The 25,127-nt window shown below is 42.3% G+C and overlaps 1 protein-coding gene across 11 annotated transcripts in view; it reads right to left on the reverse strand.

Moving 5' to 3' along the window:
• Window positions 1-6,528: 6,528 nt before the first annotated feature.
• Window positions 6,529-25,127, reverse strand: part of COG2 (component of oligomeric golgi complex 2) — a 53,371-nt gene continuing 34,772 nt past the window's right edge. For 6 of the 11 annotated variants that reach the window (XM_078356667.1, XM_078356666.1, XM_035281115.3 and 3 more), the window contains 9 exons: window positions 21,166-21,305; window positions 16,591-16,652; window positions 15,002-15,153; window positions 13,104-13,301; window positions 12,097-12,169; window positions 11,668-11,810; window positions 10,605-10,744; window positions 8,942-9,122; window positions 6,529-7,188 (listed from right to left, as the gene is read on the reverse strand). In XM_078356667.1, coding sequence (XP_078212793.1) covers window positions 7,087-7,188; window positions 8,942-9,122; window positions 10,605-10,744; window positions 11,668-11,810; window positions 12,097-12,169; window positions 13,104-13,301; window positions 15,002-15,153; window positions 16,591-16,652; window positions 21,166-21,305 — 1,191 coding nt within the window. In that variant the 3' untranslated portion in view covers window positions 6,529-7,086. The remainder of the gene's footprint in view (window positions 7,189-8,941; window positions 9,123-10,604; window positions 10,745-11,667; window positions 11,811-12,096; window positions 12,170-13,103; window positions 13,302-15,001; window positions 15,154-16,590; window positions 16,653-21,165; window positions 21,306-25,127) is intronic. The other 5 variants (XM_078356668.1, XM_078356665.1, XM_078356663.1 and 2 more) reach the window with 1 other exon arrangement.

Here is a 25,127-nt window from a genome sequence, read left to right on the forward strand (position 1 = left end):
GCTGGCACAAACAGTCTCTCCAAAATGGCTGCGGGATGCCAAGTCTCTTGAGAGAACTGGAAGTATAGAGACCAGAAGTGTCTTAAGGTCTCACTATTCAAAGTGTGGCACTTGGACCTGCAGCCGCAGTGGCTGCCCCGGGAGCTTCTTAGAATGCTGCTTCTCAAGAAGCATCCTGAGAAGGACCTACAGAGTCAGAATGTGCAATTTTACACGAAGTCCAGACTTGGAAGTTGCTCATAATGACCTGAGACAGTGCAGCCATGTGCTGGAAAAACAGAGCATTTAAGTTTGTGACTTTATTTTAAAAGGCGGCTGGCAGTCGACAAACCAATTTCTGCTGCTTAGAGGCTGCTTCGGTTTCTGGAAGTTGCTGGGGGTATAAAGTTGCCAACCAGCGCTGTTCTCCAGCTGTTTTCTATGCACTTATAAATGGGAAGTTGGGTCAGCATAGATCTCTCAGCTATTATAAGGATACAAAATACTAACATTTTGCAGATTACTTCACACACACACACACACACACACACACACACACACACACAAAATTAATTCCACAGGTCAATTTCTCTGAAACTTTTTTTCACTGAATTCTGAGTCTTCCTGGAGTTGCAAGGGCCGATCTCCTAGACAAGGCAATTACTCACAATTACTCCAATCACGGTCAATCCAAGATTTCGGCGGGGCGTGAGACCACGGTCAGGGATGCTTTCAACAGCCTCTGAGGAAATAAGTGAGTTTGAAAAACAGAAAGATTTTTATTTCTCACTTGGCAGCAAAACCTGACAGGGACAGACTGACAACAGAGGAAACAGATGAACTACAGAATGGGAGAAAATATTAGCAACTATGCATCCAACAGGGATCTAATACGCAGAATCCATAAGGAACTTAAATCAACAAGTAAAAACAACCCCCTTAAAAAGTGGGCCAAGAACATGAACATACACCTCTCAAAAGAAGACACATAAGTGGCCAAGAAATATGAAAAATGTTCAACATCACTAATCATCGGAGAGATGAGAATCAAGCCACCGTGAGATACCATCTCACACCAGTCAGAATGGCTACTAGTAAAATATCAAAGGAACAAGAGGTGCTGGTGAGGCTGAGGAGAAAAGGGACACACACTGTTGCTGGGATCGTAAGTTAGTTTAGCACCTGTAGGAAGCAGTTTGAAGATTTCTCAAAGAACAAAAAAAAAAAAAATAGGATTACCATTGACCCAGCAATCCCGTTACTGCACATACACCCAGAGGAAAAGAAACTATTCTACCAAAAAGACACACACACTCGTATGTTCACCACAGCGCCATTCACAATAGCAAAGACATGGAATCAACCTAGGTGTCTATCAATGGTGGACTGGATAAAGAAAATGTCATACATATGCACCATGGAATACTATGCAGCTATAAAAAAGGATGAAGTCATGTCATTTGCAGCAACATGGATACAGACAGAGGCCATTACCCTAAATGAATTAATGCAGGAACAGAAAACCAAACACCACATGTTCTTACTTACAAGTGGGAGCTAAACACTGGGTACCCATTGGACCATAAATATGGAAACGGCAGACACTGGAGACTCTAAAAAGGGGAGGAAAAGAAAAGGTCAAAGGCTGGAAAACGATCTACTGGCTACTATGTTCACTCCTTGGGTGATGAGTTCTACTGAAGCCCAAATCTCAGCATCACACAATAGATTCGCGTAACAAACCTGCACATGTACCCCCTGCAGCTAAAATTAAAAACAGAGAGTTACCTGGAGTGAGTGTCATCCTTTGAAGCTTGCTTCTATGTTTTTGTGAGGTGGCTCTGCTCTGAAGAGCAGCCCTTTACATCAGGTTAATTTGGCTCCACTGCTGGGGCTGTAACCCCACCCTCCACATCTTTCCACTCTGGACACACTCTTTCCAGGCTCTTTTTGCTGTGGGGATTTTTTTCTACCTGCTCTTTTCTGGGGATTCTTTCCTTGGCCTTGACAGCCTCTTCACACAGGCAGGCTAGTCAATACCCAGCTATAAAAGCAAAACAAAGCTCCACAGACTTCTCTCCTCTCCATTACTCCGCACCCCCAGTTCCAGCCTCCACAGTGTCCCCAAACTCCACACTGCCTCCTCTCAGGGAGTGGCTGGGCTCTGGATGCTCCTGTGCATCCATAGACCCTCCGTGTGAGATGCTGGGAAATCACAGGACTCCTGACCTGCCCCTTCCCTCTGGGACCTTGCAAACTGCAGGCACCCAACACTGAGCAGTGCTGTTTCACACAGTGTTGATTTTCAGTTGTTTAGGATGGGAGAGTCAATCACGGCTTGATGCCGTGATGTCACACGGCATCAAGCTGGATTACACAGGAGATTTAAACAGTCAGACTGCCACTCTGAAGATTAATAACACATTTGTTTTTTTGAAATAGAATCTCGTTCTGTCGCCCAGGCTGGAGTACAGATCTCGGCTCACTGCAATCTTCACCTACAGAATTCAAGTGATTCTCCTGTGTCAGCCTCCTGAGTAGCTGGGACTACAGGCACCCGCCACCTCACCTGGCTAATCTGTGTATTTTCAGTAGAGACAGGGTTTCGCCATATTGGTCAGGCTGGTCTTGGAACTCCTGACCTGAGGTGATCCGCTCACCCTGGCCTCCCAAAGTGCTGCAATTACAGGTGTGAGCCGCTGTGCCTGGCCAATAATACATCTTATTTCAAGATTAGAGCTAAGGAAAAATCAAAATCCTGATTGTTCTGAAATTTAGTCTCCACATGAAAACCAGTTGAGGGTTGAGTGGAACATGGAGAGACTTTCACAATCAAATGAAGGTAATAATTCCTTCAAGTGAAGGAGGTATTCACAGATATCCACAGCCATCCAACATGAAGCTTAGTGGCTGATCAAAAGCAGTAGAATATTTTCTGGGCAGAAACTGAGACTCACAGGCAGAACCAGGAATGTCTGCACATCTCAAAGGACAGACAGACAGTGTTTCCCTTAGGGCACTGAGGTTGAGGTCTTACATGGAGAGAGGACTGCCAACTGGCAAAGACCTGCATTTCACAAACTGCTGGAACCATCTGGACTGTCTGGCTCCTGAGAGAGAGGGAGACATACACCAGATGTGTTCAGATGCCATGAACAGAGAAAATAACGCTACCTTCAAATATGGACCCCTAACAGATCTTGCTTTAAAATCTAACAGTTCAGGCAAGGCGCAGTGGCTCACGCCTATAATCCTTGCACTTTGGGAGGCCGAGGCAGGTGGATCATGAGGTCCGGAAATCGAGGCCATCCTGGCCAACATGGTGAAACCCCATCTCTACTAAAAATTCAAAAAATTAGCTGGTGGCAGCATGCCTGTAATTCCAGCTACTCAGAAGGCTGAGGCAGGAAAATCACTCGAACCTGGAAGGTGGAGGTTGCAGTAAGCTGAGATCATGCCACTACACTCCAGCCTGAGCGACAGAGCAAGGCTCTGTTTCAAAAAGAAAATAAAGAATCCAACAGATCAGCATCTGCAGTTGATCACTGCTTTTGAGTTCTGAGACACAAACACAGCATGCAGGTGTCCACGCTGCCGATGACTCAATCACACTGGCTCCAACTACTGTACCACTAGGGCTGCTGCGGCTGTTAGAGTGACAGCTACACCCCAGTACCAGAGAGCTTCACGGTTATTGAGAAGGACACTGCAGAGGAAAATCAGCCCTTACCTCCTGCACCAGCATTCCTGAGTGACCCCTGCTTTTATTCCATCACTAGGATGATGAAGCCACGGGCAGCCAGACTGTGCAATTCTCACATGAGGAAGTCCATATAGCAGTTCTAGGAAGCTGCAAGGAATCCCCAGTAAAGATCCCAGGTCAGAAGCTCCAAATCCCTTTTTTCTTTCCTTCCTGGAAACACAGCTGAAACTGCAGTGCCCACATGCCTGAGCTCCAGGCACTGGAGTGAAGGGGAAGGATTTTGTGCTCATCCAAACTGGGACCACAGCCACAAGGTGGGTGTCCCCCTCACGATCTTCTCCCTTTCTGGTAGGCTGCAATGGCGAGGGAGTGGGCTGAATGGTGGCCTCCAGAAAGACATGTCCACGTGCCAACCCCTGGTACCTGAGAATGTGAAGATACTTCGAAAACGGTCTTTGCATATGTAGTGAAACAAGGGATCTCAAGATGTGGTCATCCTGGATTAACCGGGTGGGTCCTGAATCCGATGACAGTGTCCCCATCAGTCAGAAGGGGAGAAGGTCACGTGAAGACGGAGGCAAAGGCTGGAGTGATGCTGCCACAGCCAAGGAACACCTAGAGCCGCAAGACACTGGAGGAGGCGAGGAATCTCCCCAGAGCCTGCAGGGGAGCACAGCCCGGCCGACTCCATGAGGTTAGACTTCTGCCTCCAAAACGGTGAGAGAACGCATTTCTGTTGTATCAATCCACCGCACTGTTGTGGTCATTGGTTATGGCGGCCCTAGAAATGAATGCAGGAGGTTCCCCCAGGGTGAACTAGGAAGCCATAGGATAGAGGTGGCCGACTTCCAGTCAGTGTGAGTCCCCAAATGACCCACTCATTACCTCCCCACCAGTGTTACAGTAGAACAAAAAAGAAACTTCCCCTATGGGTGACGCCCTCTTTTGAACCTATATATTACAAAATTGAAAATAATGACAGGTTTACAGTACATAAGTATTATTTCATCTTTACGCTTTATTCAACAGTAATTTCTCCAAAGCAAAGCAAATAAAACACATACCAAAGAAAGATGTTCTGGGGAAGCCACGGACAAATGCTCTGAAGCCTTTCACTTTTTACCCAAATGTTCTTGTTTCTTAGAAATAGGTGTTACGGCATCAAGGCTGTCACTGAGAAAAATGGTGTGACCAGCCTGGGGCTCGACAGGGTAAAAGCAATCAAAGACTTGTGTTCCAGTCCCTGCCAACTTCTTTGTTGTACTGTTATTAGGGATGGAGAATTACCTGTTAGTAACCCAGGTTCTGGAACAATCTTGCCTGGGTTTAAATCCTACTTATGAGTTATCTTGATGACCTAAGCTGTCCCTTTCCTCATTTGTAAAATGAAAACAATGCTGGATTGGAAGGGCTGGCAAGTTGTAATCCTCTCCTCCTATGTTCTCAAACAAATGAGAGGGGCAGAGCACTCAGGGAGATGGGGACAGACACTAAGGTGTACTGATGAAGGCTGGGTTGGAGGAAGTAGCTTGGCTCCATGTGGATACTGAGCAGCTTTGCACTGGCCAGCTTAGCAAGGCTGGACCGGTGTTCTCCACAACTCCCTTGCTGGGACAGTGTGAGGTTGGCCTTGGCCACAGGAAACAGCTGCAGGAGGTGGGGTGAGGCGGCCACATGCCCACATGCAGCAGGCTGCTGCAGCCCCACACAATGGCCCAGAGCTGCAGGCTCTCCTGCTGGCTCGGGGCAGGAGGCGGGCCTGCAACTCTTCCAGCCCCTGTTGGGTCTCCTCCTTCAGCTTCCCTGACTCCTGGGCCAAGTGCCCGTGCAGCTTCCTCTGCATATTATCCCATCACAGAACTGGGGAGACCAGGAGGCAGCCAGAGCCAGATGCAGGCTCCATTTATCCCCACGGGTTCCAGTTTATTCTCGCTTCCCCACTGCACGCCTTTCCTTCCGATAGACCCCTGCTGATGGCACCATACCGCCCCCACCACCACAGCTCTACCAGGTGAGCCGGCTCCCACACCAGCAAGGTTAAGACCTGAGAAGATATCCCTTCTCTGTCTCTCTCCCATGGTTCTGTCACTGACCAAATTTCCCAACACTGAACTGCAGGACTGGACACTTCCCCCTTCGGGCAGGGCCTCTGGTGCTAAGCCCAGAGCAGATGCCCTCTACAAAGGGGGCCGGGGTCTGTCACCAGCCTCTTGGTGGTGAGCTGGGGGCTGCGTGGAAGCCCCTGGGGCTCCACACACACCTGGCTCTTGGTGCTTTCAGCACTGGGGTTTCTTCTGATTCCTCTAGCCCTCCTCATCCTGGTCTGTGCTAAAAAACTCATGCCTGCAGGACCTGCTCTCATTCCCTACTGTTTACTTCTTTTCCTTCCTCTCCCTAGGGCTGACCTTTGAACAAAGGGACTGAGATGCACAGGAACGCAAGGCTAAGGACTCAACACAGCTGCTTTCAGGTCCTCATCAGGCTGGGAGGGCTGAAGCCACAGTCAGGCGGGGGCTGCACAGTGCTCCATGCTAGCGATGTGAATTAAACCAACCAACTCTTGGAGTGCCTCTCCCCGGGGCTCCCAGGTCTTCTCAGGGCAGTCTGCCTTCCCTCCAAGCTTGCCAGGAAGGGCAGAGCCTGCTGACTCCTAAGGAAGGTGCCTGTCCTACCCCTCCAAGGAAAGGAACTCCCACGCATGTAGAGTCGGTGCTGGTCAGGACCCTTCCCATCGGTGCTAAGATGAGCATCGCCTGGAAGGGAACGTGTGTCATTACAGTGCACGAGGGACGAGGAGTGGTTGGTCCCCTGGTGGGGAATTCCCAAAGAAAAGGAGCACACACTCATGGGAGACACTTCTTTTATTTAGGAAGTAGATCTTTCCTCCTGGTTCTGGCTCCTGACAGAGGTTCGGGTGACAGCAGGATCAGAAGCACTGCTCTCACACTGAGTGGGAGTGGAGGACGGCCTCCCTCGGCCGCTCTACAAAGCCCAGGAGTTCTCTTCATTTCAGAGAAGGGCGCTTCTGCACAGAACATCACTCCACTGCAGGCTCAGGGAGACGGCTCTATATTCATACATATATATTTACTGCAATCATATTTTAGAAATCAGCTCTTCCACGCTAAGATTTACAATAAAAATAAAATAATTTGTTCTGTAAACTATAGTAGAAAGATTCAAATGTCTTAAAAACTATCTTCCATACAATGGAAAAAGGCTTTTGTGTTCTTTTTGGGCAAAGGAAGACCCAAATACGCTGAGAGAAGATGCATGGGCATGTTGCTGGACGCTCTTCTTCTATACGGACGGTTGCTGAGAGAACAGAGTCACTTTCTCCCCTTCAGCCTCGAGGCCCAACTCTCCTCTTGCTTGAGAATCTAACCTCAGATCTTCCAAGATGCTTAAGGCTGCTCCGCTGTTGCCTGGTCCTTGGCAGCAGCAACAAGCCCTGTGAGAGCTGGGAAGCTTTTTATGTCGCTTGTTTGCAGTCCCAACTTTTGTATCTGCAAAGGCCATGAGAATGAATTAGGTTACTTCAATTTAAGCTGAATGTGAGGAAAAAAAGATCCTTATAAAAAACAGAGAATCTCTATCCTCCACTAAACCAGAAGACAGTTCCCTGAAGACTTGCAGGATATTTTTCCTCTAGAGCAAACTTGTAAAATGTGAGGTTTTGGGGTCAAACACTTAGCATTCTAAGAAGCCAGTATGTTAATTTATCTCAATCCATCAAATCAGACAGGATCAGAGCCTCTTTTGTGGGCCTAACAAAAATTCTAGAAAATCAAATCCACACTGGAAGAAATTTAAAAGTGCACTATTTTTTAAGTAAAGAATTTTCAAGAAAGTACTGCTGGCCTGCTCTTAGTTTCTTAACACAGCACAAAAACCTTTTAGAATCCGATGAGTTGAAAACACTTTGTCTGGCACAGCAACTACCATGGATTATTTTGGTCACAAAGACATGGCACACTGTGTTCCCACTTTTGTTTAAAAACAACAATAACAGCACACACCCCCACAGACATATACATCCATATATACAAACACATTCACCCCACACCCACACACACCCACACACCCCACACACACACAGGAAGATCCGGAAAGACACACACCAAGTCTCTCGGCATTTTGTGGTTTGTCCTGGGGACTGCGGGAGCACCTTTTCTTTCCCTTCTCTTTCCTCTTATTTCCCTATCCCACTCTCCCTCCTTCCTGCCCTTTCTTTTGCTCGTTGGCTGTTCATGTTTCTTAACATACTCTCTGGCTTGTAAAAAGTTTTCAGGTTTTTTTGCCAAATAAACATGGCAGCTGACTTTTGCCAGGATGCATCTCTAAATTCATCTGAAAGCAGAAAGAAGTTGAATTTTCAGTGATGAGCATGTATAAAAGAAATTCCTTAGCGAGCTAGAAAATCAAGTGTCTTGTTTTTTCTTTTCTTTTCTTTTTTTTTTTTTTTTGAAAATCGAGTGTCTTGTTTGATTGCTTTTCTTTTTTGCTTTTTCTATTAACATTGTCTCAGTTCTCCAAATCACTACCAAGTGTCCTCTTACGGAAACTTTGATTTCCCTTTTTTCCCCCTCTGGAAAGGCCTCCCTTGAGGACCTACTACTATGTAGGAAACCTTAACTGTTGAGAAGGCCAGTTTCTGAACATCTAGAGGTTTTATGATGCTGTGAGGATTTCACCTCAGTGAAAACGAAAAGACATTCATTGCGCATTATCCATATCACCTCTTAAGTGATAATATCCTCATTAATGTTCAGCCATGACTCCAAAATCTGTGTTTTATAGGAAACCAATAAAAGCCAAGCAGGGAAGCAGAGAAGTTGTGCTCAAAGGATTTCTCATGCATCATAGAGGGATGATGCTTTCAGTTATTTTAAGTTAAACCAGCAAATATTTAAAAAGCCTGGGGTTAGCACCAATTAGGTTTCAGGCACTGGACCAAAAAGTCCCAGCATAATGAGCTCTGTGAGCACAAGCCCTGGGGAACGGAGCAGATGCAACAGCACCAGAGAGCAAGTCACTGGACTTCACAAAGGGAACTCGCCATTTTCTTCTAGTTTTTCCTTCTCATATTGCCTAGGGGCAAGGTCATTTGGAAGCCCTGTCTCCTATTACTCTTAAAACTGGGGAAGCTGAGCCGTAGCCATCGCAACGGCTTCTCTGGGCTCACGTGAGCCACCACGTAACTGCCAGGCTCCAGAATTCGGTGTCAGGCTCGCTGGAATTGCAGCGGCTGATGGTTACCTGCTCTCCTAAGTATTCAACATCCAGGGCCAGCTGCAGCCTGATTTTGTCATCATCGCTCATGCCGCCACTGGGACCAACGGGGTTGGCGGGAGTGGTCTTTCTGGCTTGTTTCAGCCTTTTCAGGCTCTCTTCCATTTTCTTCACAGAGTTCAGTACATCTGATACGGTTTCATAGTACCTTGAGCACAAGACATGTTTACTGGTGAAAAGAGGCATTGGTGTGTAACACCAAATAGAGTTTGTTGTGGACCAAAAAAAGATTTTTAAAATAAAAATTCATTTCCAATGAAAATTCAGCCATGGTAAGTATTTAAGTTTCTTAAGATCATTATATAATAGATGTATATGTATATATAGATATGTATATATATGTGTGTATGTGTGTGTGTGTGTGTATGTGTATATTACAGTCTTAAGTGTCTAACATGGCATTCCCTCAGAATTTAAGAAATGTATATGTGTATGAATTTTGTTTAAAATTTTAATCCTGAACATGGAGAAAACCATAGACCAATTTTGCCTTTCATATATCGAGGGAGGACATCTGTACCTCATGTCCCAGATCAAGTAACAAGTTCATTTCCAATCAGTTCTAGGAACAGTTCATCTTTTGGGGTATAAAAGTATTTCAGAATTTTAAATAAAGTTCATTGCCTTCAAAATACTCTCAATATAATTTTCAAATTATAAATGAGTTATATTTCAAAGCTTTGTTTACAAGCTGGCTACTTGACATCTGAAATACATCTGCCCACAAACACTGTATTATACCTCATTGTTATGTTCTAAATTGACCCACAAATGGCTGCTTAAAGTTTTTTTGTTTTGTTTTGTTTTGAGATGGAGTCTCGCTCTGTTGCCCAGGCTGGTGTGCAGTGGCACGATCTCAGCTCACTGTAACCTCCGTCTCTGAGGTTCAAGTGTTCTTCTGCCTTGGCCTCCTGAAGAGCTGGGACTACAGGTGTGCACCATCATGCCCTGTTAATTTTTGTATTTTTAGTAGACACAGAGTTTCACCTGACCATATTGGCCAGGCTGGTCTCGACCTCCTGACCTCGTGATCCACCCGACTTGGCCTCCCCAAGTGCTGGGATTACAGGCATGAGCCACAGCGCCTGGCCAGCTTAAATCTTAAGTAAAATAAATGAAATAAAATGCTGCAAATAATTAATAAACAAAATCAATAACAAAATTGAGTAACATACTTTTTGATTTGGGAAAAGTAGGTTTCATTAGAAAAAGACACTTAAGCATTTTAAAGGTTTTAGGAATTGATTCCTTGTCAGGTGTAATTAAACTTTTAAATGTATGTTTTCTCTTCTTTGATTACAAGGGTTTCACCAACCTAAGTCCTTTGATTATCTGGTATGATTAGAGACATTTGGGACTGACAGGGCCTGAGCAAAGAAAGGGCCTCCAAGAAGAATGTGGCTGGACTTGGGAGATCAGCACCTGCAGGGAACATAGGCAGGGCTGGGAGACTCTGGGGCACTGTATGCGCGGCCAGCGTGTGTGGGAGGGAGGGAGCCAACTGCAGCGGGACCACACTGACTCATCCAGTCCCACTGCCTTATGTACATGCAGTGCTCGAAGGCCTTGGGGGTTTCTGCCGCAGACTCTTCTAAGCGAGACCCACAAGGTCTACTTTTAATTTACTTACTTATGAGTGCTCTCACTGAGGGCGCCTTCTAACCACTGCTGAATTATTGCTGGTTTGAGCTTATCCTTGTGTCCACTCTGAAGCTGGAATAAGGGCTTCAGAGCACTATCCACATAGGAGGAAGCTGTGGTTGGGACCTCCTGGAATGATGTTGGTAGAAGATCAAGAGGCACAGGGAAAAAAAAAAAAAAAAAAAAACAAAAGAAACAGAGTAAGTTTCAAGACCTCAAGTCCAAAAGGATACTATTAATGTTCTAGTTTTGAGACACGGTCAATTTCCATCCCTCCCAAAAGTAACTGGGGTCCACAGAAAGCTGCCTGCAGAACACGATGGAGTAAGAAGAACCAGCACAAGAAGGTGACATCTGGAGCCAGGCTGGCTTCAGGTGCTGGCTGGTGTAGCTACCCACAGCTCAGTGCATTGAGACGAGGGCTCTGCTTCCCATAGTTTCATGTCTACAACGGCCACCTGACAATCTCGTAAAATCAGGTTCTAATTCTGTTGGGGGGCAGTGGGTAGAAGGGTTGAGTTCTGGGATTGCGCTTTTGTAGCAAGCTCCCTGATCGCCAGAACACATTGGAGAAGCAAGGATCCAGGGTCAGTAATGTAATCTTTCTCAGCTCTGGTTTCTTCATCTGCAAATGACAATACTAGCACCCACTGTGTAGGAAGATAAGACTATGTAAAGTGTCTAGCATAGTGTCTAACCCATAACACAAACTCTTAATAAATATATTACTGTAATAGCCTATTGAATAGAAAGGGAGAGTTGGTAGACTACTAAAGAAAAATAACGTATTTGGCAATATAAATAGGTCTCTCTCTCCCACTTCCGCAAACACTTTTAGGACAGGATGGGAAAGGTCTAACGTTCAGTGTGTGGCCCAGAGCCCCTGAGCACCTCTGGAGAACCTTTCTTTCTTCATCAACACCATTCTCGGAATGGGATGAGCTCAGTCTGCCTCAGGCAACCTTGGAATCCAACGCTTCCTCCCTTCCTCTTTAGCTTTCCTAATATATACATCCCCACCTCAAAATTCTCCCCCATGAATGGCCGCTGACCTTATTGGTTCTTCGGTAAAGCCTGGGAACCTCCAGGGCGCTTTTTAGGAAACTGAAGCAAGAGTCACTTAAATCCTGGATGATCTTGCTACTCAAGGAGGGCACACAGGCTGACAGAGAGCTCTGGGAGTCCTCCAGGGCTGCTGTTGAGATTAAAGATTGGATTTAACCATCCTGCTCAGGCCCAGACGTGAACTTCATTTAAAATACTGTCACAGCGTTTACAGTGTGTACTATAATAAATCAGATCAAATGAATTAAACAAAACACCTTATTTAGGGAAGTTATAATCAGAACAGAACAGAGAAACAACCAAGGATTTCCAACTACAGAGGAAAATGTTAATTTAAATATACCCTACAGTCTCTGAAATTTTATTTTAAATCATTTCTCATTTAAAGATTTGCTTAGTCAAGATTCATTTTTTACCTGAGATGGAAGAAAAATTCTTAAAGCCAATCATTTCAAGTTTTGGCTTGATTATTTCCAAGAGTTCTGGAAGCTGAAATAAATATGCACTTTATATATTCAGTTACTTATTATAAATCAAAGAAAGAGGCAATTCTATTTGCATCTACAAACTCTAGAATTTGCTAATGAGTGGTGAACCTAAAATAGGACTTTCAATAATTTTCATCAAAGGAAAGAAAGAGTTTTAATGCTTTCACTATAAAAAGATTTCAACAACATGGAAAATCACACGGTTTAATGGCTGCTAACAGGCACAGAGAATAAGCAAAAGCATTTTCTACTCTATTGCTCTCCATAATACAAAAATAGCTCACACTAAAGACCATATTCCTATTGAAAACAACTTTTAAAATTCAAAACAGTATTTATTCAAGCACCACAAAATATCTAAACTTGAGGAAAGCAAAACTGGGTATCAGGGGACTTAACCACTAGATTCAGCCCATCGAGTTAATGTTAAAAGAAAAAAATATGGATCTATACAAAGAAAATAGAGGAAGAAGTTTTAATATTTTAGTACTTTCAAAGTATAGCTGACGATTAAACATCAACAGAAAATATCAGATAAATGAATGTAAAATAACTAAAATGCAGCCCACTGAAGATTGCTTGAGCAGAATAAAAGGTGAGCTAATAGAAAAAAAAAGTGGGGGGGAGGGGAGCATGGCTGCTCAAGCTTGTCACATCACTACCGAAAAGGAAGCAGGTGGAGGTGAATACAATAACAGAACGCACGCCACACAAGGAGGAGACATGCACACTCTTAGAAACCCCATATAGACATGATCTGTCCAGGCCAGCTGGAAAGACACCTAGAAAGGGACGTGAGTGGTTCTCTCTTGGGGTACCTATGGGCCCCACAATTTAAGCCCCGTAAGTCCAAATGGTGTTTGCCTTTTACACATACTACCTTCTGTGAAAACATTAAACCAAGCACCTGGAATTCTTCTGGGACACAGGCTTACCTGCTCCTGAAGCTTGTCCAGGTCTGCAACCACACACACGAGCTGAGTGCGGGAAATGCAAACCATAGGCTTTGTTTCTGACTGACCACTTCCTTGGTCTTCAGTGTTTCCTGGGGTAATGGTAGGTTCTTTGCTACCAGTTACCAAAGGTTTTTTGATCTCTTTGAGACTTTCATTAGAAATGGGCTTGAGTGAAAGCTGAAAAAGAAATTCATTGATTAACTACCTTTACACTAGCAAGATACATGAGCATTTGTATATTACATGTGTGTGCGTCAACAACGCATCATTAAATGCTAGCTGTCGACATACCAGTTAGTAAGAAGTGACTAATAAAAGTACATCATATTGTATCTCTACAGGAGGGAGTGAAGCACTGATAGAGAAACAAGGACAAACCATGGCCCTGTGTATATTTACCTTCTGGAACTTGTTTAATGTCTGGTGACAGAAAAAAAAATAACAATGTAAAAAAATAAAGTGCCTAAACCACAATAAAATTAACTTTGGGGACATCACGGGTTTAAAAAAAAATAAATTAGGTAAATAACATACCGTAATAAATTTGTAATTATAATTAATAAGGGTAAAATATCAAAATCCAAACCTGCAAACATAAAATACAAAATATTCTTTGTATAACATTGTTTATAAGGGAAAAATCAAAGAGAAGTATGCTAGCATCAAGAAAAGGATGGGATAGAATTGGGATAATGTACATTCAGGGCAAAGCAATCAATGAGAGATAAACAGAAAATTCCTGGCTAGCAAGAACACGTGCTTAACCTAAGTGAATAATCGTACTATCCCCAATCTGTCAGGGAAATCACACAGTGGTCTTCAGGAACAGCTGGCAGCCCAGGGTGGTCTACTAAGACCCTTCTGAGCAGAGGGAAGGCAAAAGGGAAAGACAGACTAGATTTCACTGGACTCCCATTAACTGACAGGCACTTTAGTCCAAATCAGTCCTCACAACAGCGACATACAGAAGCTGTTTTCCCATTCTCCAGATGAAGACTCAGCTTAATTTCTCCAAGTCCACAGAATTAAAAAGCTGAAGAGCCAATGTTTGACATTGACTCCAACGCTGATGCTCATTCCATTAAAATACACTGCAAGAGGAGGACTGGGTTCCTTTCCTACTCCAAATAACAAAGCTTTTATTCATAGTGTGTTGTTTCCTCCATGTTATCTTTTTTACCTTTTAGAACGCATCTCCTCTGCATACTCCTCACACTGAGATGACTGGTTTACCTGAGTGTCTGTCACTCACGCTGTCCCCAGAGGCAGGGCAGCACTGCACTCCAAGGCCCTAGCAAGGACCTGTGGGCTGGTGCTCAGCACTGGGCTGCACCAACGCTCTTGTGGATCAAGAATTTCTGGCTTTTTGTAGAGTATTAATAAGTCATCGGGGCATGTGGATATTTAACACATTGGGAAAAGGATGTTCGAAAAAGAAAAGATGACTTAATTGCAATACCTTGTTATCTTGATGACAATATCATTTTGTAAACTTCCAAATATTAAGTATTAAAATGCATATATTTTTATTTCTAAGCATCATAATCATCATTAAAATAACATCTTTTTTTTAAAATTTGGAGGCAGTTCAAAGATTCTGGTTTTGAGAAGGAAAAAAATGGACTTACCAGAGTGGTGCTTTTCAACAAAACAAGTCCGTGATAATAGACAACCCTAAATGCAATGCTTACAGGAGTGAAAATGAAACACAGAAACAGAGCTGGAGACAATCTTGGGAAGTCAGACTATTGTCGTCCTCTAAATTAACCTCTCATGACAACATGGCAGCAAAAAAAATCTTACTCAAGGAGGTAGCCTAACATATCTTTAGTTTTTATCAGTATTGACTACGGATGAGCTCCACAGCCAGCCCTTACCTCATTGACAAACACAGAGTATCGTGCCAGAATCTGCAGAGTGAGTCTCCACAGGCGATGCACCAACAATGGCAAGAACATCTCATCTGACCAACACCTCCTAAGGCTGCTCCATGTTCTGTGAGAAGCCAAAAGGCAATATGGACTTTCGGCTACAGAAAAAACAACATGAACATATATTTAAAGAATTTCAGGCAATTTTAGGCTATAATCTAATGTGAGATTTTTGATGTATGATTCAAAGGTAAAGAAAGCGGCCTTCTGAAGAAAACCATGTGGTCAACAAAGCTGTTGGAGGCACAGGGATGAGGAGTGGCCACGATCCACGTTCCCTACCACATCCTTCATGCCACGCATTTTACATGACACTGTCTCCCAGGTGTTTGGATAAATATCAAAGATATATAGCATTCAGAAGTAATGTTTAATAGGCACTTTATACCAAATCAACAAGCATGGGCTGGAGTCACAATCAACAAAGGTTTAAACTTCAGTTTCAAATTTGTCCTGTTTCACAAGAGTCTTCCTCTATCTCAACATTCTTCTTATTTCTATAGAATTAGTTAACTATATATGACCATTTTTGGAAAAGACAGATGAAAACTAACTCTGAGGCTAAACTTGATTCAAAATGACAGCAGATTTAGCTGCATAAAAGAGTGGAAATTTAAGTCGAGGAACCTAGATATAAGCACACAGTATTTCAATGGTCTCTAGGAATGAATACATAACACAGAAATTAATGAGGCTGTCAGGGTATGCTAACATGTACTGGTAAGTCCACAAACCTACAACTGTTATCTGCCCAGCATCCCACAATAGGTGGCCAGAGCCCAGGAGGCCCAGGACACATGCTCCAGCTGTGAGTCTAGAGTGACTCACAGACTAGAATGTGAGAAGCAGGAGCACCCTGACACTCTACCATGCAGAACAGTCCTCAGCCTGGGAAGTAGGCAGATCATAGCCAATTTGCTAAAAAAAACCCAGCTGATCACATAAGCACACCAAGGGGCCATATCCCTGGACACGTTATATTCAGGAATGAAAATGAGGTCTCTTTTCTATATTCTTACTCCTTTTTCATCTCTATAAAGCAAGAAACTCTATACACCAAAACTATTTGGTTTCTTTTTATCTTATTAAAAAAAGAAGTCAGGCTGGGCATGGTGGCTCATGCCTGTACTCCCAGCACTTTGGGAAGCTAAGGTAGGTGAATCATTTGAGGTCAGGAGTTTGAGACCAGCCTGGCCAACATAGTGAAACCTTGTCTCTACCAAAAATACAAAAATTAGCCAGGTGTGATGGTGTGCGCCTGTAATCCCAGCTACTTGGGAGGCTGAGGCAGGATAATTGTTTGAACATGGGAGGCGGAGGCTGCAGTAGGCCAAAATCATGCCATTGCACTCCAGCCTGGGCAACAGAGTAAAACTCCATCTCAAAAAAAAAAAAAAAAGTAGAATTTTAAGGTCCAACTTACTCTAAGACATAAAATTATAAAAGTATACTCAGAGTATTACAATCTAGCTGACTTGGAGAGCTGAATTAACTCATTCAGGATACCATGCCATTTATCACTTTAAAAGAGTTACCTGGGGCATCTTCCAGGACATCTGTAAGTGCTGCTTCTAAGGATCCAGCTATTTCTCTAAATCTGAGATAAAAACAAGAACACACATTAATGTTTATGACTCTGACAGATGCCTTTCCCTACCCATTCTCCATTTTTCCTAAGTAACACAAATTCCTCTCTTGCTCGCTGGTAAGTCCAGCCACAGAATGCCTATTTTCCCAGCCTTTTTTTTTTAAACTGAACAAGAAATCGTGACTAAGCCACTGTTACATAAGGGTCCTCTGTTATTTGCAGCTGGTCTGAATCATAATTCACCTCATGTTTCTCAAATTAAACAAACTGCCAGTTAAGTCTCCAACAAGAAGTTGTTACTGGTGAGTAGCACCTGGTTATGATCCTCTAATCACCTCAAGGCCATAAAACTTGGGTTACTCCAACTCATCCATCTTAACACCATCACAACAAGGTAAATGGCCCCAAGCTAAGAAAGCTGCATTCTGTACCTGTGTTGGCAGCTTGAGAAAGGTATTGGGAAGTAGCCAGTTAAAACTAGAACTGCTGCTGGTGCTCTTCTAATCTGCAGACCCTCTCTCACGTCTGTCCGTGGTACTTGCCCTTCGGGTACTACTGCTCAGTGTCTGTACCAGCACTTCCTAGATGTGTGTTCTGTTTTCCCTGATGACAGCCAGCTCACCTGGCACTTCAGCTCATCCTGACACAGACCTCTGTTCTAACAATGGGTATGGACATGTTTTTATGACTTTGTGAAAGGCAAATGTGTTATATAGTTTTTTTTAAGCTAACTGCTTCTGCAGGCATTGTTTTTTAACTATATAACTCTTCCAATTTCATACCTCTCTGTACTAACACACTCTTTTGTCACCTGCTAATTGCCTTGCTAATAATACAATTCTGATGCATGTGCAATATCAATTTATCCAACGGATATTAAATTATTTTTTGTAGTACACAATGTGCTTTTAAAAAGCGGTTCAGAGACTGAGCTAACGGCAATTGTCTAAAGAGTAAAAAGAACAGCTTGAGACAAATCAGCAGCCCTACCCAACACAGCTGAGCCATGAAGGCACTAAGGCTATCCTGGACCATTATAGCTGGCTGATTTCTAGTAGCTGTCTCGTCTGCCCCATGGAAGGAAAGTAACTCTCTAATTGCCCAGTGATGCTTACAAAAGGCTAGTCTTTTCAAGCAGCAGTTGAGAGACACAGAAGGAATAAGTGACAGATGGAAAAGGGGGATAAGAGAGCACTGGGAACTAGCCCAGGAACAGCAGTCAGAGGAAGCAGTGACACTGAGCACAGAACATGGGAGAAGGGGCTGCTCTGCACCTGGGAGAGCAAACCAGCACCTCAGACTCCCAGTACCTCCTTTTTTCAAAATCTAAACAACATAGAGGAAGTTAGCCCTGATACAGAAAAGGCCTGATAGCTAGCACAGCACCATTTCTATCAGGGAAAAACTGGAAGCAACCTAAATGGGCAAAAGAAAGAACATGGTTATGGAATCTGCGGAATATTCAACGGACTAGTATGCAGTATTATTGTAGAAAGCTTGATGCTTTAAAGCAATAAGGAAAAATAGGTATAATTTAGCATTAGGCAAAGACATGGAACACAAAGTTATATGCAGATTTACAATAACTCTAAAAAGCATACAAATGAAAAAGGACCCAAAAAATGCAGCAGAGCCTGCACTTTACATAGAAGTTCTGCCTATTTGTGAGCGGGTGCAACAATGCGTGATTACAACCACCTGAGTCACTTGGTCTAGGTGTGCTCCCAGCCACGGGACAACCCCTCACACAGCTCTGCTGTGCCGTAACTTCCGGGAATGAAGCAACAGATCCTATTTCTTCTTGGAAAATGGCCAAAAGTGAAAGGGAATGCTCTGCTGACATCTGAAAATCCATGCTGTGGTTTTCATGTGCACAGGAATGTCATTCTACTCTTAACAGTATCCATGTAAGAAAAGCAACCCCAAACATAAACATTTCTAAATTCCTAAATATGGGCCTGGGGAAGGTCTCTAGACATACTCCTCCATGAACATCACAGGTCTACAATACTTAAATAAAAATAACAATGGTGATAATAATAGCGATGCCTATTATATTTTTCTCTGAAGTATCGGAGAAAGTATAAGTGCACCCGTCTCTTGTGGATACACATATCTGAAAGGAGAACAGGGAGAAGAAAGGAGAGGGCTACCTGCACTTTAATACTGCTATGTAGATTCCACATCCTAAGACTGATTGTGTTCAGCATATATGACGTAATACACACAGTATATACATGTGAACACGTGAATGTACTAGAAAGACTTCTATTTTAAAAAGAACAGCAAACTAAAACTTAGCCTTTGGCATTTAAAGGGCTAACACCTGTAGTTTCCAGGTAGCTACTGATTCATAATTTGAGGCTATTTGGTCACATCTGCATTTAATTTCTTCCTATGAGAAACCAAGTCCTCATCTACTTTCCAATATGCCCGTAGGAAGCAAATGAAATGTAGACACAGTGGGGGTCACAGGAACAGTGAGAGGATACAAAACGTGTTCACAAGAATGGTGGTGATGATGGCCTTTTCTCCTGAAGACGATTGGAATGTGGAAATATAGTCAGATCCAGAAGCTGAAAACTGTTACTAAGAGTAGAATATTAATATTTCTTCTTGGAAAAATGTCCAACTATCACCACCCCACTCTCTTTATGTTTACTTCAAATGACCTTGAAATGAATCTGATGACAATGCAACTCTGACCCTAACCACGTCTGCGGAACTTTTTGTCATTCTTCAGAGCAAACAACCCAACACCTGATAAAAATGAACAGGAAAGTTCTACAAAGTCTTAGCGGAATTTACTTTTTAGATGGAAAAACAAAGCTACTAAAAACAAGTTCTATACTTCATAACTCAAATATGTATTTTTTTAATTTCATAAATTTTAAATAAAAGAGTTGAAAAGAAAGGCTAAGCAACTCCTTCGATGGCTTAAGGCTGAAATCTGCTGAAGGTAAAAAAGACTTTCAGGGAACTGACTGCGTTTCAATATGGTTTAAGGCTCAATTACCAGGTTTGAGAGAAACTGGAACGAAGGAAGATGCAGCTGAAGCCAAGCTGTGCCATCACCAACGGGCCCAGCCTGGCAGAGCCAAGAGCATGGGCTGTAACAGCCCAGGAAGGCTCCCAGAGGTGCAGTGGTGGGATGGAAGAGTGAGGTGGCAGTGCATGGGTCCCAGGGTCTGAGGAAAAGGATCAGGAAACAGCTTGGAGGCAGAAAGCAGAGGAGTCTGTTTGTGAGGTGACAACATCAGATAACTCAAGCAATCTAACTCCAAACCTGGACTACAGAAAGATGGGGAAATGTAAACATTATTTCTCCACCATAGTATCATTTTGTAAAATGAGGCTTTCCTATTTTGAATCCTGCTCACAAATCAAAAAGCCTTCTTGCCCTGGCTTGATCTTGATTATCATATAACAACTATTTCCAGTGCATTCCATTAATGTCTTAGATGAACAAATCCATGATTTCCTGCTGAGAGACAATCTACGTGAAGATGCAACCTTGGAAAAGTTAGCATAAAACACAGCACTGTAAGTGAAAAGGCACCTTACTACTTTATTCTGAAAACAGTGATTTCATTATGAGAAGATGATTACATACATTCTCAATCATCTCAAGCAATTATCATCAGGGTACCTAATTCCTGATTTCTCTCTCTGTAATTATTCCTCAGAACTCTAGGGGAAAGGACTGCTTCATAATGAATGAAAGCATTCAGCAATTTAAACAAAAGAGCCTATGATTCTTCAAAGAGCATTTCAAGTAAAGTGTGCTATTTAATGCCATTCTATGGAAGAATGTACCATGACCTCATTCAAGAGATTCTGCAAAAATGGCTATTATCATCTGTTTTTCCGATGCAGTATATGTTAAGGTTTTATCCTAAATTTTTCCAAGTATTTTATAGAATGGCTTACTGACATAGGTGATATCATGAAACCTGGAAGGAAAACGTCACAATTTTCCATAACAGAGAGCACAAAATGTCACAAAGATTATAAGGAAGGCCGAAATAATGACTAGGCTTCTTATAAACTAATAGATAGAACCAGCTGCAAAGAACACTTAAAGCTCTGCTTCTCCCCATTCCCTCTAGGGGCAAAAGTATCTCAGATGAGCAACAACAGATGTGGAATAGGTTCATTATTGGAGGCAGATGATCAAACAGGGAAAATGGGAAAAAAGAGCTGCCATATAACGCCTACTTTCTCTTTTCACAATGAATGAGGACACAGTGGGTGGGAATGAGGCTGGGCTTGGAGTCAGCTCATTCCAACTCTTGTGTTCTGAGCTTTCCAATTACCAAAAAATAAAACTTATCTTTTTGTCATGCAAGCCAAACTTTGGCAACCATAATACTTCTTATATGTCTTTCTCCACTTTCAATTTTGTCTCCCAAAGTCTATTATGATGCTCAGAGAAAAGGAGCCACTAACTGGGGCAACATGCTTAAATGGCATTCAAATTCTGTTTTGGAAGGGTGGAGGGGGGCCAGAATAAATAACCAACCTTATTTGAAAATAAACAGGCAAGTTCCACTTATTATTGAAGCTATGATAGGCAGGATGTGCTCTTAATCTTTTTACACTGGCCTGTGATCCACATTGCCGTTCAAATCTTCTGACAAAATCCATACTTATGGTATATTTCTAAAATAAAAACAAATGGGGAATTTTCATTATCAGCAAAGTAACTAGAACAGGGAGCATGTACTGAAAACTGTATTCAAGATAAACAAGGTCAACACATAAGAATCAGTTTCTAGAGTTAACAGGGACCCTACGAGATCTTCCTTCCAATGTTCCCATTTAAAGATGCATAAATGCCCAGGGTGGTTCTGTGATATGTCTTCCGTGCCTTCCATGGCAAACCGCATCTGAGACTCAGGCACTCTATGTCCAGTGCTCTTTAAATGGTAGTGCTCATGTTCTAGGGCCCCCTACCCCAGTTCACTGGAATTAGGATAGCAGATTAAATGACGTAATTCATCACTGCCTCACAAAGGAGAAAAAAGAGAAGAACATTTTGAAGAAAGAGAGAGAAGAGAAAGAATCAAACCATGTGAGTATTCACATCATTTTTATAAGTAAGACAGTATAAAAACTGACAGGGAGATGTACCAACACCATTAAGAGTGGCAGCTAACCCCTTAGCACTTATCATCAACACACCGTGCTTAGAACTGTATTATTTCATTTAATCCACAAAGCTACTCTACAAAGTAACTACTATCATCATCATCATCATCCCCCATTTTATAAATGATGCTGCTGCTTCTGTTGAGGCTCACAGAGAACCCGCTCAAAAGACAAGCTAGGAGGTAGAGGAAACGGAATGCTGGTCAGTCAGTTGAGCAAAACTGTGGCTGCACATTGTTTTCATGGGTACTTCATTCCTCAAGTCCCTGGGCTCTAAGGAGAACACTGTTGAATTTTTTATGTTCTTCTCAATTAAAAGGGGTTCAATCCGGGGTCACCAAACCATTAATGTAAATATGCTAAAGTCTATGCTTAGGATTTCGTAGTAGTAAAAACTACAGGCTTTAAACTTCTTTCAAATGGTTTTGGGCAAACTTATGCTTTCCCAGAGGGTGGTCTAAGTGTGTGGAGCTGAGCCAAAAATAGGGATTATTCTTCCCCTTTTGGGACAAAACTATACCTCTGCATGTAATGGATGCTAAAAAAAAAAATACAAAGATATTTCTTTCTTCACAGGAAACATGTTATATTAAGGCTTAAAGCTGAAAGTATTTCTGGAAATAAATGGATACATATCTGCTGGAAACTATACTCACAAACGTTAAGTATTAGCCTAAAATTCTAAAGTAAAGTTCTATCAGAAATGTTCATTTCTGAGTTAAAACATTTCCTGAGTTAAACATGGTCAATATGCGTCTCTAAGGCACACAGCAAATTACAGAGCATCTTTACATTTGCTAGTGCTGAAAGCCATTGTTTCACTCTCCTTATGCTATCTTATTTTAAAAGCCCTACTTTTTAAAATTACAAATGTTGTTGCTATTAAATTTATTGAAAACAGCACAATCCTGTTATTCAATGCACTATAACATGGCACAATCAGCCAAGAGAACAGGTAAGCTGCATTTCTGAGATGGTAAACCTCCCAGTGTGCTGTCTTATCTGTGTGAAACTTGCTGGGCCCCAGGCTCTTTATGTTCATCTTGTGCCTCTCTACACTTAAAAAATTAATAAGCAAATTCACCAGGGAAACTAGACAAGAAACAAATATAACTTCTAGAAATAAAAAAGCATGATAACTAACTGGAAACTCAATGTACAGGTGAAAAAGAGTTTAGACACAACCAAGGAAGGAATTAGTGACGTAGAAGACAGACTGTGAAATTACTGAGAAGGCAGCAAATACAGAGTATAGGGTGAGCCAGTCTAAACAAGAGATCTAGATGGAGATGACAGAGGAATGAAAGAAGAACACAGCTAAAGAAATAATGAATAAAAATGTTCCAGAATAGATGAAAGACACCAATTCTCAGATTCAGAAAGCCCATCAAATCCTAAGGATAATAAAAAAGAAGTTCTACTGTACATATCACAACAGAACTTAGCACACCCAAGTCACAGAGAAGATCTTAAAAGAAGCCAGAGAAAAAAGGTATTAACTACAAAGGATTTACAATTAAATTAATAGCTAATTTAAAAATACAACTCAAAAGACAATACTCAAAGTGCTGAGAATTCTATTAATATGAAATAGAAAGCAAATCGACCTTTCAAACAGAAGTAATACAGTTATTTTCAGACAAACACAAACTGAGAAATTATAAAAAAAAATTATTATCAACAGAGCCTTACTAAAGTCTTCTAACATGAATTTCAGGAAGAAGGAAAATGTTCCAAGAAGGATGAGCTGACATTCAAAAAGGAACAGGAAGCAATAAACACGCAGGGTAATTCTGAGAGGATGGTGACCATATAAAACAATAAAAATGCCCAGTTTTTAAAATTAAAAAAAAAAAAAATAGAAGTATGAGCCAGGAAACAAAAACAGATACTATGAGAAGGGGTGGTTGGCGTTAATGCGCTCTAAGTTCCTCGTGTTATCAAGAAGGCTCAAGAACATCAAGCAACTTCAGATTCCGTTAAGTAACCACTAAGGTTACTCAATATATACAGAAATAAAGGACACAACTTCTAAATTAGTAGAGGCGACAAAATGCAAAAAAGACGGAAAACAAATCCCCAGAAGTCTAAAATACAAAGAAGGTGATAAAAGGAGGAAGAAAAGATGAGAGGAAGGAAGTAAGGGAAGAACACAGGGGCAAACAGAAAGTCCAAAATAAAAGCCCAATGCATTGACAATTAACAATCTTTGTTAATTTGGTAATGTACCGAATTAAACGACAAAGATTATCTCACTGCGTAAGAAACCAAAAGCCAGGGAAAGAGAAGAAAGAAAAGTACCAAGAGGCTGGGCACTCAGTAAACAGGACAGCTGGGATGGGAATTCAGGCCATCTGTCTCCATTCTAACCCACAACACTACAAACTGCCTTTAAAGTGATACAATAGAAACAAACTTAGACATTTCCTTTTGAAATCCTAACCATGTAATCTTTTAAATAAGGATTTCTTTTTTAAGGAAAAAAAAAAAGGGGGGAAATAGGGCTGGACATGGTGGCTCACCTGAAATCCTAGCACTTTGGGAGGCCGATGGGGACGCACTGCATGAGGCCAGGAGTTCAACACTAGCCTGGGCAACACAGTGAGACCCGTCTCCACAAAAAAAAAAAAAAGAAAAAAAAGAAAAGAAAATTGACCAGGCATGGTGGTGTGCACCTGACATCCCAGCTACTCAGGAAGGAGCCTGAGGCAGAGGACTGCTTGAGTCGAGGGGTTGAAGATTGCAGTGAGTTGTAACTATGTCACTGCATTTCACCCTGAGTGACAGAGTAAGACCCTGTTTCAAAAATAGTAACAGTAATAATAAAATTAAAATTAATGTAAAAAGGAAATATTAGGGCTTTCTAACTTTTTAAATTATAAAGGACACTTATATAGCATCTTTTATAATCCAACCAATTCCTTTGTACTTGCTGCTTGAAAAAATCCAATGAATACTTTTTGTTTTCATTCAGAATTATACAGCAGAGATGTACACACTTAAGTTTTCACAGGAAAGTGCAAAAACACTGGTTTTTAATGGTCCTCGGGATGTTTTTAAGAAAGTTAGAAAACAATGTACATTTCTTTTTTTTTGAGACGGAGTTTTGCTCGTTACCCAGGTTGGAGTGCAATGGCGCGATCTCGGCTCACTGCAACCTCCGCCTCCTGGGTTCAGGCAATTCTCCTGCTTCAGCCTCCCGAGTAGCTGGGATTACAGGCATGCACCACCACGCCCAGCTAATTTTTTTTGTATTTTCAGTAGAGACGGGGTTTCACCATGTTGACCAGGATGGTCTCGATCTCTTGACCTCGTGATCCACTCGCCTCGGCC

This window comes from Callithrix jacchus, chromosome 19 (assembly GCF_049354715.1).
Source record: "Callithrix jacchus isolate 240 chromosome 19, calJac240_pri, whole genome shotgun sequence".
In the NCBI taxonomy this organism is placed as follows: domain Eukaryota; kingdom Metazoa; phylum Chordata; class Mammalia; order Primates; family Cebidae; genus Callithrix; species Callithrix jacchus.